The sequence below is a fragment of the Scyliorhinus torazame genome, chromosome 4, assembly GCF_047496885.1.
Source record: "Scyliorhinus torazame isolate Kashiwa2021f chromosome 4, sScyTor2.1, whole genome shotgun sequence".
Taxonomy (NCBI): Eukaryota; Metazoa; Chordata; class Chondrichthyes; order Carcharhiniformes; family Scyliorhinidae; genus Scyliorhinus; species Scyliorhinus torazame.
Window position 1 is genome coordinate 207,597,770 of NC_092710.1, and position 13,460 is coordinate 207,611,229.

At 50.7% G+C, this 13,460-nt stretch overlaps 1 protein-coding gene across 32 annotated transcripts in view; it reads left to right on the plus strand.

Moving 5' to 3' along the window:
- The window catches only part of epb41l2 (erythrocyte membrane protein band 4.1 like 2), a 322,484-nt gene that overhangs the window by 194,915 nt on the left and 114,109 nt on the right, over positions 1–13,460 (plus strand). For all 32 annotated transcript variants that reach the window (XM_072499174.1, XM_072499167.1, XM_072499169.1 and 29 more), the window contains one exon: positions 2,419–2,523. In XM_072499174.1, the coding sequence (XP_072355275.1) occupies positions 2,419–2,523 (105 nt within the window). The remainder of the gene's footprint in view (positions 1–2,418; positions 2,524–13,460) is intronic.

Consider the following 13,460-nt stretch of genomic DNA (forward strand, 5'->3'; position numbering starts at 1 on the left):
GGCCGGCCTCGGCGACCCCCGCCGGCCGGCCTCGGCGACCCCCGCCGGCCGGCCTCGGCGACCCCCGCCGGCCGGCCTCGGCGACCCCCGCCGGCCGGCCTCGGCGACCCCCGCCGGCCGGCCTCGGCGACCCCCGCCGGCCGGCCTCGGCGACCCCCGCCGGCCGGCCTCGGCGACCCCCGCCGGCCGGCCTCGGCGACCCCCGCCGGCCGGCCTCGGCGACCCCCGCCGGCCGGCCTCGGCGACCCGCCATTTTCTCTTGCCTGTGATGCGAGAGGTGACCCTGCTTAGTCCTCATTTACTTGTTTGCTGCTGACAAAATGGAGGAGTCGCAATCGCGCCCAAAGCACGTGACCTCGACGTTTGGGGTGGGGGGGCGGGGCGGGTAACCTGCTCTCTGCCTCCCTTCAGGCTGGAAGATTACATTGAATTTTTCAAAAAATCTGCTCCTGCGACTCCGATTGCACAAATTTGCGCGCAGCAGCCGGCTTTTAACAATGTCGGCTGCGAGCGGCCTTCAAAATGTCGGCCGTGACCATATAACAAAATGCGAGCGCACTGTGCCGGCATGGTTAAAAGCCAGCTGCTGCGGCTGATGCGCGTGAATTTGTGCAACCGGGAGCACCACGATGGATGACTTTGTGACCCTCCTGACACACGCCTGCGGCCCACCTGTGGGACGTGACCCCGACTTCGAAAATACCTGTCCTAGAACCGGGCATTCCTTCCCGTGCCTTGGGAGAATCGGGCATCGGCATATTTAAATGAGCCTAATGGCTCACTTAATGATCTTAATTGTCACAAATAGACAGTAATGAAGTTACTGTGAAAAGCTCCTAGTCGCCTCATTCCGGCACCTGTTCAGGTACACGGAGGGGGAATTCACAATGTCCCCAAATTATCTAACAGCATGTCTTTGTGACTTGTGGAAGGAAACCGGAAAACTGGAAGAAACCCACATAGACATGGGAGAAAGTGCAGACTCCACACAGATGGGAATCGAATCTAGGCCCCTAGAGCTGTGAAGCAACAGTGCTAACCACTGTACTGCCATGCTGCCCCCAGCAAAGACGAGGCCTGGATTGCAGTACGTTGCAAGGCTTTCCGAGAGTTGTAAATCTCGCGAGGGACCTCACAAGGTTTACGGCCTTGACACGCCACCAAGTCAGGCACGACGAGGCCATTTGGTCGCGCCCAGTATATGCAAAAACAGCAAGCTAGAAGAAGCAGAAATGTGGTTTTAATGACTGACTGGTTTTGGGAAAAAAAAGATTTTTGAAAGATAAGGGGCGGGATTCTCCGTTGTCCGACCCGGAAATCATAATCGGCGATCGGGCAGAGAATCGATTCTGCCGCCGGAATCGGGGCCGCCACCGGTTTGCGATTCTCCGCTCCCTCCAAACTGGCATTATCGTGATGCGCGCAGTCGGAATGCCGTTGGCGCCTCATCGGCCGGCCCATTTGTGATGCTCTGCCTCCGATGGGCTGAGTTCCCGATGGCACGGGGCATGTGTGGTCTGAGCCGGCGTACCGGCTGCGGACTGTGTCAAGTGCTGCCACACTCGGATGGGATCCGTGCTGCTAGCCGGGGGTGTGTCTGTCGGGACTAGTGGGGACTAGTGGGGAGTGGCCACGGGGTGGGCTGTGGGGTCGCAGTGGTGGATTAGATTTAGCGCATGGCCGGCACCAAGCTGTACGGCGTGATCGGTGCAGGTCATCAGCTGTGCCATGCGCGGCCTGGGAACCGGCCATTTTCGGCGCGGGCAGCAGGTGTTTCAGACGGCGCCGGTGCTCTCCCCTCACCGGTACCAGAATCTGTTAGGGATATGCACCGAATTTCCTGTCGTGAAAGCCGACACATTATACGCTGGGGTCAGCACTTAGTTTCCAGAACGGAGAATCCCAGCCTATGAAAGTTTGCTGACATTGATGTTTTGCATTCAGTTATGGTGTTATGAATAATATTTTTTGATTTATAAATTTAGACCCCCTGATTCTTTTTTTTCCATTTAAGGGGCAATTTAGCATGGCCAGTCCGCCTACTCTGCGCATCTTTGGTTTGTGGGGGTCAGACCCATGCAGACACGGGGAGAATGTGCAAACTCCACACTGACAGTAACCCGGGGCCAGGATCGAACCTGGGTCCTCCCCGTGAAGCGGCAGTGCTAACCACTGCACCACCGTGCCGCCAGTTATGTATTATTCTAAGTGTAACTTCATCAATTTCCAAGCATAAAGGCTCAGCGTAAATGAAAAATAAATCCTTTTCTCAGACCTTGTTCAATTATTTTTTTGACTGATATTTTGCTCGTGCTGTAAATATGTCCCTTTTAAGATGAAACATTATTCTGAATTTTTATTATTCAGTTTGCAAGCCAAGGTTAAAATCTAAATTTGATGGTGGCTTTTATTTTTCAGAAACGTGCCAAGGGCCAGATACTGTTTGACATGGTGTGTGAGCAAATCAACTTGTTGGAAAGGGATTATTTTGGTCTCACTTTTCGGGATGCTACAGATGAAAAGGTAAGATTAAGAATTGAAATAAAACTATTCACAGCTTATTCATAACAGTTAAAATGGGAGGATTTCTAAATACTGTACAAATAAAATATACTCTGGCCAATGGCGAGAAACCAAAAACCTTTTCCAAAACGCTTGTTCTCACCGTTTCCTTGTCCCGTATCATTTTGGAATATGGTATGATTGCTGTAATTTGCAAACACGTTTTAAGTATCCAAAGAGGGAGCAAAGCTTAGCCTTTTGCAGTATACAAAACTGCATGATCTGAATCAAGGATATGATTCAGGCAAAGATACTCAAATTTATGTATCTCGCTAAATCTGTAGTGAGTAATAGAGCCAAAAACCCTTTTCTCTTAGTTGTGCGTTGGGCAGCTGTTGCTCTATAAATGAATAAGAATCAAAAATGATTTTTAATTATAAACTTGCTTTTGCATTAAAGTGATGGGCTCGGAGGACTTTGCTTCTGTACATTTTAACCAATATCAAGCAATTATTTTCTTGGGTCTCAGTTTGGCTATCATTTTTAAAAGTGCAGTCTTCAGGAAAAAAATAAGTTAACTGAAATACAAACCATGAAGCTTGTAAGGTTTACTGTTATGTTTTGTCACCATGGCTGCCAACTGCCTGGCTTGAGTTGGGTAGAAGTTTAAATCTTGACTTCCCTGATAATCAGGTTCACAAAGTGTTCATCCATTCATTAGAAAGGACAGGCATGTGACAAGAGATTTGCAGGAGTTGTATTATTCTGTTCAACGTCGCAAGAGACCTTTCTCCCTTACAAAGTTGCAAAGTATTTAGAGCACAGAAACAGGTCAAGCAGCCTAGCAGATCCTTGTCAGGATTTCTGTTGTAGAGGAGCCTATTCCCACCCTCTTCACTTGGCCCCATCAACATTATTTTCACGTCTTCCTCATGTGCTCACCTAGCTTCTCCTTAGCTACATCTAGGCCAGGGGTTTTTAACCTTTCTACTTTCATTTTGTTTCCATGCTAAATTCCACAGACCCCCTCTATCCTGAGGTAATGCATCAGTATTGGGGCATTCAACAAGTCCTTTCATGAGTGAAAGAATCATACAATACTTGTGATATTAAGTTACATTTTTGAATGAACAAAACTACCTCGAATGTGCAGTCGTTAAGTCTACATATTATTCAGATGATAACCACGCCTTCCTTAATCAGTAACTAGATTTTATTTTCCCACTAACAAGTTCGAGACAAATCAACACAGGATATGTCCTAACTAGGCTCCAAACCCCAGTTTAACTGGCACCTATTGGAGTGCCAGTAAAACTAGGCATAAAGTAGAAGTTTTCCTTTTGGTGAATTTATCATTACTGCTGGTTACTTATTCATAGTCCTGCTTTGTCAAGTGATGCACGATCAATGACCACTAAAGCAAGGTTGTCATCCAACTGAAGGCTTTAATAAGCTAGATGTTTCCCCCAGCAGCTCAGGTACAGAATGAGGGCTGCTGGGGTGGCACGGGTTCTTATACCCCCTCCTATCAGGGCGGAGCTATTATACACTCTAGCCAATAGCAAGCATACAGGTTCTACCAATGATATTTTAGCCCCTCGGGTACTGTCATACCTATAATACCACATTCACCCCCTGTTAAAAAATTGCCCGGCGGGCAAAACACAACAGTATGGTATAATTAGTTATGGAGGTATCGTAATACCTCCGTACAGTGTTTAGTAACTATTTACAAGTCTGGTAGCTATGTACATTTGATGGTTTATATTTACAGATTACAGTTAAAATTAAGCAATCAGTCGATCGTGGGTCCTGGTTGTCCTCTGTGATCGTCGGAGCCTCGGTGCTGACTCCGGGAGCGTGGTTTCGATCTCCATGGCAGCTTCGTCACCCCTAGACGGCGCTGGTGGGGAAAACAGTTGACCTGGGAAGAGAGCGCATGCATGGAGGCGTTGGTGGGTGGGCGGGGCTAGACGGGGGCGGCGGAAGGACCGATCCTCCTGTAAGGTGCTGCGGTGGAGGGGAGGGTGGGACTGGTGGCTGGAATGTGCGTGGAGTTCCGACAGGCGCCAGGTCCCGTAGGGAGACCGTATCTTGTCGGCCGTCGGGGTACGCCACGTAGGCGTACTGGGGGTTAGCATGGAGCAAATGGACCCTCTCGACCAACGGGTCCGACCTGTGCGCCCGCACGTGTTTTCGGAGCAGGATGGGTCCGGGTGCTGCCAGCCAGGTCGGGAGCGAGGTCCCAGAGGAGGACTTCCTAGGGAAGACGAGGAGATGTTTGTGAGGTGTCTGATTGGTGGTTGTACAAAGTTGTGACCGGATGGAGTGGAGGGCATCCGGAAGGACTTCTTGCCAGCGGGAGACTGGGAGGTTCCTGGACCATAGGGCCAGTAGGACGGTCTTCCAGACCGTTCCGTTCTCCCTCTACCTGTCCATTACCCCGGGGGTTGTAACTGGTCATCGTGCTTGAGGCAATGCCTTTGCTGAGCAGGAATTGACTCAGTTCGTCGCTCATAAAGGAGGACACCCTATCGCTGTGTATGTAAGCGGGGAACCCGAACAGTGCAAAGATGCTATGGAGGGCCTTCATGACGGTGGTTGCGGTCATGTCGGGGCAGGGGATGGCGAATGGGAACCGGGAGTACTCGTCAATCACGTTCAGGAAGTACGTATTGCGGTGGGTGGAGGGTAGGGGGCCTTTGAAGTCCATGCTGAGGTACTCAAAGGGACGGGAAGCCTTTATCAGGTGCGCTCTCTCTGGCTGGCAGATTTGGCAGTCCCTGGTGGCAGTCCTGACCTCCTCGATGGAGTAGGGCAGGTTGCGGTTCTTGACGAAATGGAAAAAGCGAGCGATCCCCGGGTGGCAGAGGTCCTTGTGGAGGGCTCGGAGGCGGTCCACTTGTGCGGTGGCACATGTGCCGCGGGACAGGGCGTCAGGAGGCTCGGTTAGCTTCCCGGGACGATACAAGATCTCGTAGTTGTAGGTGGTGAGTTCGATCCTCCACCTCAAGATCTTGTTGTTTTTTTATCTTGCCCCGCTGTGCATTATCGAACATGAAAGCAACCGACCGTTGGTCCGTGAGGAGAGTGAATCTCCTGCCAGCCAGGTAATGCCTCCAATGTCGCACAGCTTCTACTATGGCCTGGGCCTCCTTTTCGACTGAGGAGTGGCGGATTTCAGAAGCATGGAGGGTACGGGAGAAGAAGGCCACGGGTCTGCCCGTTTGGTTGAGGGTGGCCGCCAGAGCTACGTCGGACGCATCGCTCTCGACCTGGAAGGGGAGGGACTCGTCAATGGCGTGCATCGTGGCCTTTGCAATGTCTGCTTTGATGCAGCTGAAGGCCTGGCAGGCCTCTATCGGCAGGGGAAAAACTGTGGATTGGATCAGTGGCTAAAAAACCCTAGGCAGCGTTTTAGGGCCTTAGAGCAGTGAGGGAGGGGGAACTTCATAAGGGGGCGCAAGCGTTCAGGGCTGGGGCCTATAACTCCATTTCGCACTACGTAGCCGAGAATGGTGAGAAGGTTGGTGCTAAACACGCATTTTTCCTTATTGTACGTTAGGTTAAAGATTTTAGCGGTCTGGAGAAATTTTCGGAGGTTGGTGTCGTGGTCCTGCTGGTCGTGGCCGCAGATGGTGATGTTATTGAGTTACGGGAATGTTGCCCGTAAACCGTACCGGTCAACCATTCGGTCCATCTCGTGCTGGAAGACCGAGACCCCGTTAGTGACATCAAAGGGAACCATTAAGAAGTGATAGAGCCGCCCGTCTGCCTCGAAGGCAGTGTATTTGCGGTCGCTAGTGCGGATGGGGAGCTGGTGGTAGGCGGACTCGAGATCCACCATGGAGAAGACCTTACAATGCGCAATCCTGTTTACCAGGTCGGATATGCGGGGGAGGGGGTACGCGTCCAGCTGCGTAAACCTGTTGATGGTCTGACTGTAGTCGATGACCATCCTATGCTTCTCCCCGGTCTTTACCACCACGACTTGAGCTCTCCAGGGGCTGTTACTGGCTTCAATGACCCCTTCCCTCAGTAGCCTTTGGACCTCTGACCTAATAAAGATCCAGTCCTGGGCACTGTAGCATCTGCTCCTGGTGGCGACTGGTTTGCAATCCGGGGTGAGGTTCGCAAACAGGGAAGGCAGGTCGACCTGAAGGGTCGCGAGGCCGCAGACGGTAAGGGGGGGTATAGGGCCGCCGAATTGGAAGGTCACACTTTGAAGGTTACACTGGAAGTCTGAACCCAGGAGTGTAGCCGCGCAGAGGTGGGGAAGGACGTGGAGATGGAAATTTTTGAACTCCCTTCCCTGGACTGTTGGTTTGCTACACAAAACCCCTTTATCTCCATTGAGTGTGAACCGGAGCCCAGTGAGATTTTTTGATTAACAAGGTGGATGAGGAGGGAACAGCGCCTTACCGTGTCGGGGTGTATGAAGCTCTCCGTGCTCCCAGAGTCAATTAGGCAGGACGTCTCGTGCCCGTTGATGAAAACGGTCGTCGTAGCGGTTGAGAGTGTTCGAGGTCGAGATTGATCAACAGTCACCGAGGCCAATCGCAGTAGTTGGGAATTCTGTTCAGGCAGTGTGTGGTCGGCCGAGCTGGGGTCCTGGGGGTTCATACAAGATGGCGTCTCCCATAGGTCGCACATGGCCGGGGATGCACAAAATGGCGGGGCCATCCCTTGAGCATGGCGTCCGTGGAACAAGATGGCGGCGCCCGGGGTCCGCACGTGGCCCTGGGATATGGGGGTGGCGGCGACCGCTGGCCACACGGGGCCTGTGGAGAAGTTTGTGGAGACTGTCCGGATTCGCCGCTGGAGACTGCGGCCACCGCACGGGCCTGACATACCCCCACGAAATGGCCCTTTTTGCCGCATTCCTTGCAGGTGGATGCGCGGGCCGGGCAGCGCTGGCGGGGGTGCTTGGCCTGCCCGCAAAAGTAGCAGCGGGACCCCTCAGGGTTGCCAGGCCTCCTTGCAGCGCAGGTCTGCGGGGGGACGGGGGAGGTCTCGGGGTCGGCCGCTGTGGGGTTCCATGCTGCCCAGGGGGCTGCCGCGCGGTCAGGAACGTAAGCGCGGGCGATCCTGGAGGCCACGTCCAGGGAGCTTGCAAGGTCCCGTGCCTCCCTGAGACCCAGGGTGTCCTTCTCTAACAGGCGCTGGCGGATTTGTGATGAAAGCATACCTGCCACGAAAGCGTACCGGACTAAGAGTTCCGTGTGTTCGCTCGCCGAAACTTGCGGGCAGCCGCAGCTTCTTCCCAGCACCAGGAGTGCGTGGTAGAATTCCTCCAACGATTTCCCAGGGGTTTGCTGTCTTGTTGCAAGCAGGTGCCGGGCGTAGACCTGGTTTACCGGGCGAATATAGTGTCCTTTTAGCAGCTCCAATGCTGCATCGAAGTCTTCCGCTTCCTCGATGAGGGTGTAAATCTCCAGGCTCATCCTTGAGTGCAGGACGTGCAGTTTCTGCTCTCCCGTGGGTGCGTTTTCGGCCATCTCGAGATACCCTTTAAAACACGCCAGCCAGTGCTTGAAGATTGCCGCTGAGTTCGCTGCGTGGGGGCTACGTTGCAGACACTCTGGCTTGATTCGGAGCTCCACCCTTTCTTCTTAAAAGTCTAGCTTATTAAATTGATGCACGATCAATGACCACTAAAGCAAGGTTGTAGTCCAACTGAAGGCTATAATAAGCTAGATGTTTCCCCCAGCAGCTCAGGTACAGAATGAGGGTTGCTGGGGCGGCATGGGTTCTTATACCCCGCCTATCAGGGCGGAGCTATTATACACACTAGCCAATAGCAAGCATACAGGTTCTACCAATGGTACTTTAGCCTCTCTGGTACCGTAATACCTATAATACCACATCAAGCACAAGATGTTTTTTGGATCTTTCATGCAAACATTAATAGGAGTATACTATACAGCACGTCAAACATGCTCAGCCATTCAATACAATCATTGCAGATCTTCAATCATGACTCCACTTTCCTGCATGCTCCTCAAGGTATAAGAAAATTGCAGAAGCATTGAACAAGTGTTTTGCCTGTCTTCATGTAGAAGATTAAAAGCATCCCGAGAATAGTAGAAAATCAAGAGATAAAAGGGAAGGAGGGAATACAATCACAATCAGTAAGGAATGAGAACTGGGAAAACTATTGGAACAAAAGGCTGTTAAGTCCCCGAGACCTGTTTTGCGTTGTAGGATCTTAAAAGAAGTGGCTGCGGAGATGGTTTGTGATCTTACAAAATTCCTTAGACTCTGGAAAGGTCCCAGTGGATTGGAAAATCATAAATGTAACCCCTCTCTATTCAAGAAAGAAAGGAGACCGAAAGCAGGAAACGATAGACCAGTTGGCCTAACATCTATCCGAGGGAAACTGCTGGGTTCCATTATTAAGGAGGAGATGGTAGGACATTTAGAAAATAGTAATATAATCGTAATATAAAAAGGCAGAGTTAACATGGTTTTGTGAAAGGGAAATTCTGCTTGAGTAAATGATTCGAATTCTTTGAGGAAGGTGGATAAAGGAGAAACTGCAGATATGGTGTATTTGGATTTCCAAGAAACGCTGAAACACGCATCAAAGGTTACAACATGAAATACGAACTGATGTTTTTGGGGCTAACATTAGCATGGGTAGAGGATTGGTTATGTGACTGGAAGCAGGGAGTAGGGATAAATGAGTCATGTAGGGATTGACATGCTAGTGGAGTGCTAGAGGAACTAGTGCTGGGCTCCAACTATTTAAAATCTAGACAAATGATTTGGATTAAACGAGCAAATGTATGACAGCTACATTTGCTGATGACACAAAGATAGGTTGGGAAGTAAGTTATCAAGAGGACATCGAATCTCCAAAAGGATTTTAGTAGGTTAAGTGAGTGTACAAATATGCAGAACCATAGAAAATGTATGACTCAGGAAGAGGCCATTCAACCCATCATGTCTGCGCCAACCAAAAAAGAAGGAAAAAAACAAAACTAGCCACATTGTAATTCCATTTTCCAGCATCTGGCCCGTAGCCTTGTAGGTTACAGCATTTCAGGTGCAGATTCAGGTCCCATTTAAATGAGTTGAGCACTTAGGCCTCAACCGCCTCTTGGGTCTGTGAATTCCCGACACCACCATTCAATGGGTGAGCAAGTTTTTCCTTCTACCAATCACCTTAAATCTGTGCCCCCGGCCACCTTCACTCTAAGGTCTCTCACTTCCACAACCGCTCTCAATATCTTACCATTTATTTAGTATTCCCTGGCTCTGTTTGCTCTCTCCAAATGCATTACCTCACACTTCAATGCGGGAGCATTACGGAAGGAGGGTGCTAGCGGGAGCATTGCGGAAGGAGGGTGCTGGGAGGTAAGTCAACCTTTAAAAGCACTTCTCTTTGCAGGGGCAGGCCAGTCGATTTCGGCGGCGTGAGAGCAGCTGGTTAGTCAGTTTCAGCGGGAGCATTGCGGAAGGAGGGTGCTGGGAGGTAAGTCAACCTTTAAAAGCACTTCTCTTTGCAGGGGCAGGCCAGTCGATTTCGGCGGCGTGAGAGCAGCTGGTTAGTCAGTTTCAGCGGGAGCATTGCGGAAGGAGGGTGCTGGGAGGTAAGTCAACCTTTAAAAGCACTTCTCTTTGCAGGGGCAGGCCAGTCGATTTCGGCGGCGTGAGAGCAGCTGGTTAGTCAGTTTCAGCGGGAGCATTGCGGAAGGAGGGTGCTGGGAGGTAAGTCAACCTTTAAAAGCACTTCTCTTTGCAGGGGCAGGCCAGTCGATTTTGGCGGCGTGAGAGCAGCTGGTTAGTCAGTTTCAGCGGGAGCATTGCGGAAGGAGGGTGCTGGGAGGTAAGTCAACCTTTAAAAGCACTTCTCTTTGCAGGGGCAGGCCAGTCGATTTCGGCGGCGTGAGAGCAGCTGGTTAGTCAGTTTCAGCGGGAGCATTGCGGAAGGAGGGTGCTGGGAGGTAAGTCAACCTTTAAAAGCACTTCTCTTTGCAGGGGCAGGCCAGTCGATTTCGGCGGCGTGAGAGCAGCTGGTGAGTGGTGAGTCAGTTTCAGCAGGAGCTGAGACTTTTTCTCTTTTCTTTAAATTAGTTTTTTAGGCGGGATCAGGAAGTCGACCCGCGGACGTCTGGGAAGACCCTCACCAATAAATTCTGGTGGAGAGGAAACCCGAGACACTACACGTGTAGTGTCTCCCACCCGCCCTCCTCCTCTAACCTAATAATAAAACCCATTGGTCTGAGGTAAGTACCATATTTTATTATATTATTATTATTTTTTATAAAAATTTAATTTAGTTGTTAGCCAGATCTTGGTAGAAAGTTAGAGGAATGGCAGGGAAGGGAGTACAATGTTCCTCCTGCAGGATGTTTGAGGTGAGGGATGCAGTTAGTGTCCCTGCTGATTTTACCTGCAGGAAGTGCTGCCATCTCCAGCTCCTCCAAGACCGAGTTAGGGAACTGGAGCTGGAGTTGGAAGAACTTCGGATCATTCGGGAGGCAGAAGGGGTCATAGATAGCAGCTTCAGGGAATTAGTTACACCAAAGATTGGAGATAGGTGGGTAACTGTAAGAGGGACTGGGAAAAAACAGTCAGTGCAGGGATCCCCTGCGGTCGTTCCCCTGAGAAACAAGTATACCGCTTTGGATACTTGTGGGGGGGGGGACTTACCAGGGGTAAGCCATGGGGTACGGGCCTCTGGCACGGAGTCTGTCCCTGTTGCTCAGAAGGGAAGGGGGGAGAGGAGCAGAGCATTAGTAATTGGGGACTCTATAGTCAGGGGCACAGATAGGAGATTTTGTGGGAGCGTGAGAGACTCACGTTTGGTATGTTGCCTCCCAGGTGCAAGGGTACGTGATGTCTCGGATCGTGTTTTCCGGGTCCTTAGGGGGGAGGGGGAGCAGCCCCAAGTCGTGGTCCACATTGGCACCAACGACATAGGTAGGAAAGGGGACAAGGATGTCAGGCAGGCTTTCAGGGAGCTAGGATGGAAGCTCAGAACTAGAACAAACAGAGTTGTTATCTCTGGGTTGTTGCCCGTGCCACGTGATAGTGAGATGAGGAATAGGGCGAGAGAGCATTTAAACACGTGGCTACAGGGATGGTGCAGGCGGGAGGGTTTCAGATTTTTGGATAACTGGGGCTCTTTCTGGGGAAGGTGGGACCTCTACAGACAGGATGGTCTACATCTGAACCTGAGGGGCACAAATATCCTGGGGGGGAGATTTGTTAGTGCTCTTTGCGGGGGTTTAAACTAATGCAGCAGGGGCATGGGAACCTGGATTGTAGTTTTAGGGTAAGGGAGAATGAGAGTATAGAGGTCAGGAGCACAGATTTGACGTCGCAGGAGGGGGCCAGCGTTCAGGTAGGTGGTTTGAAGTGTGTCTACTTCAATGCCAGGAGTATACGAAACAAGGTAGGGGAACTGGCAGCGTGGGTTGGTACCTGGGACTTTGATGTTGTGGCCATTTCGGAGACATGGATAGAGCAGGGACAGGAATGGATGTTGCAGGTTCCGGGGTTTAGGTGTTTTAGTAAGCTCAGAGAAGGAGGCAAAAGAGGGGGAGGTGTGGCGCTGCTAGTCAAGAGCAGTATTACGGTGGCGGAGAGGATGCTAGATGGGGACTCTTCTTCCGAGGTAGTATTGGCTGAAGTTAGAAACAGGAAAGGAGAGGTCACCCTGTTGGGAGTTTTTTATAGGCCTCCTAATAGTTCTAGGGATGTAGAGGAAAGGATGGCGAAGATGATTCTGGATATGAGCGAAAGTAACAGGGTAGTTATTATGGGAGACTTTAACTTTCCAAATATTGACTGGAAAAGATATAGTTCGAGTACAATAGATGGGTCGTTTTTTGTACAGTGTGTGCAGGAGGGTTTCCTGAAACAATATGTTGACAGGCCAACAAGAGGCGAGGCCACGTTGGATTTGGTTTTGGGTAATGAACCAGGCCAGGTGTTGGATTTGGAGGTAGGAGAGCACTTTGGGGACAGTGACCACAATTCGGTGACGTTTACGTTAATGATGGAAAGGGATAAGTATACACCGCAGGGCAAGAGTTATAGCTGGGGGAAGGGCAATTATGATGCCATTAGACGTGACTTGGGGGGGATAAGGTGGAGAAGTAGGCTGCAAGTGTTGGGCACACTGGATAAGTGGGGCTTGTTCAAGGATCAGCTACTGCGTGTTCTTGATAAGTATGTACCGGTCAGACAGGGAGGAAGGCGTCGAGCGAGGGAACCGTGGTTTACCAGGGAAGTGGAATCTCTTGTTAAGAGGAAGAAGGAGGCCTATGTGAAGATGAAGTGTGAAGTTTCGGTTGGGGCGATGGATAGTTACAAGGTAGCGAGGAAGGATCTAAAGAGAGAGCTAAGACGAGCAAGGAGGGGACATGAGAAGTATTTGGCAGGAAGGATCAAGGAAAACCCAAAAGCTTTCTATAGGTACGTCAGGAATAAGCGAATGACTAGGGAAAGAGTAGGACCAGTCAAGGACAGGGATGGGAAATTGTGTGTGGAGTCTGAAGAGATAGGCGAGATACTAAATGAATATTTTTCGTCAGTATTCACTCCGGAAAAAGATAATGTTGTGGAGGAGAATGCTGAGCCCCAGGCTAATAGAATAGATGGCATTGAGGTACGTAGGGAAGAGGTGTTGGCAATTCTGGACAGGCTGAAAATAGATAAGTCCCCGGGACCTGATGGGATTTATCCTAGGATTCTATGGGAGGCCAGGGAAGAGATTGCTGGACCTTTGGCTTTGATTTTTATGTCATCATTGGCTACAGGAATAGTGCCAGAGGACTGGAGGACAGCAAATGTGGTCCCTTTGTTCAAAAAGGGGAGCAGAGACAACCCCGGCAACTATAGACCGGTGAGCCTCACGTCTGTAGTGGGTAAAGTCTTGGAGGGGATTATAAGGGACAAGATTTATAATCATCTAGATAGGAATGATATGATCAGGGATAGTCAGC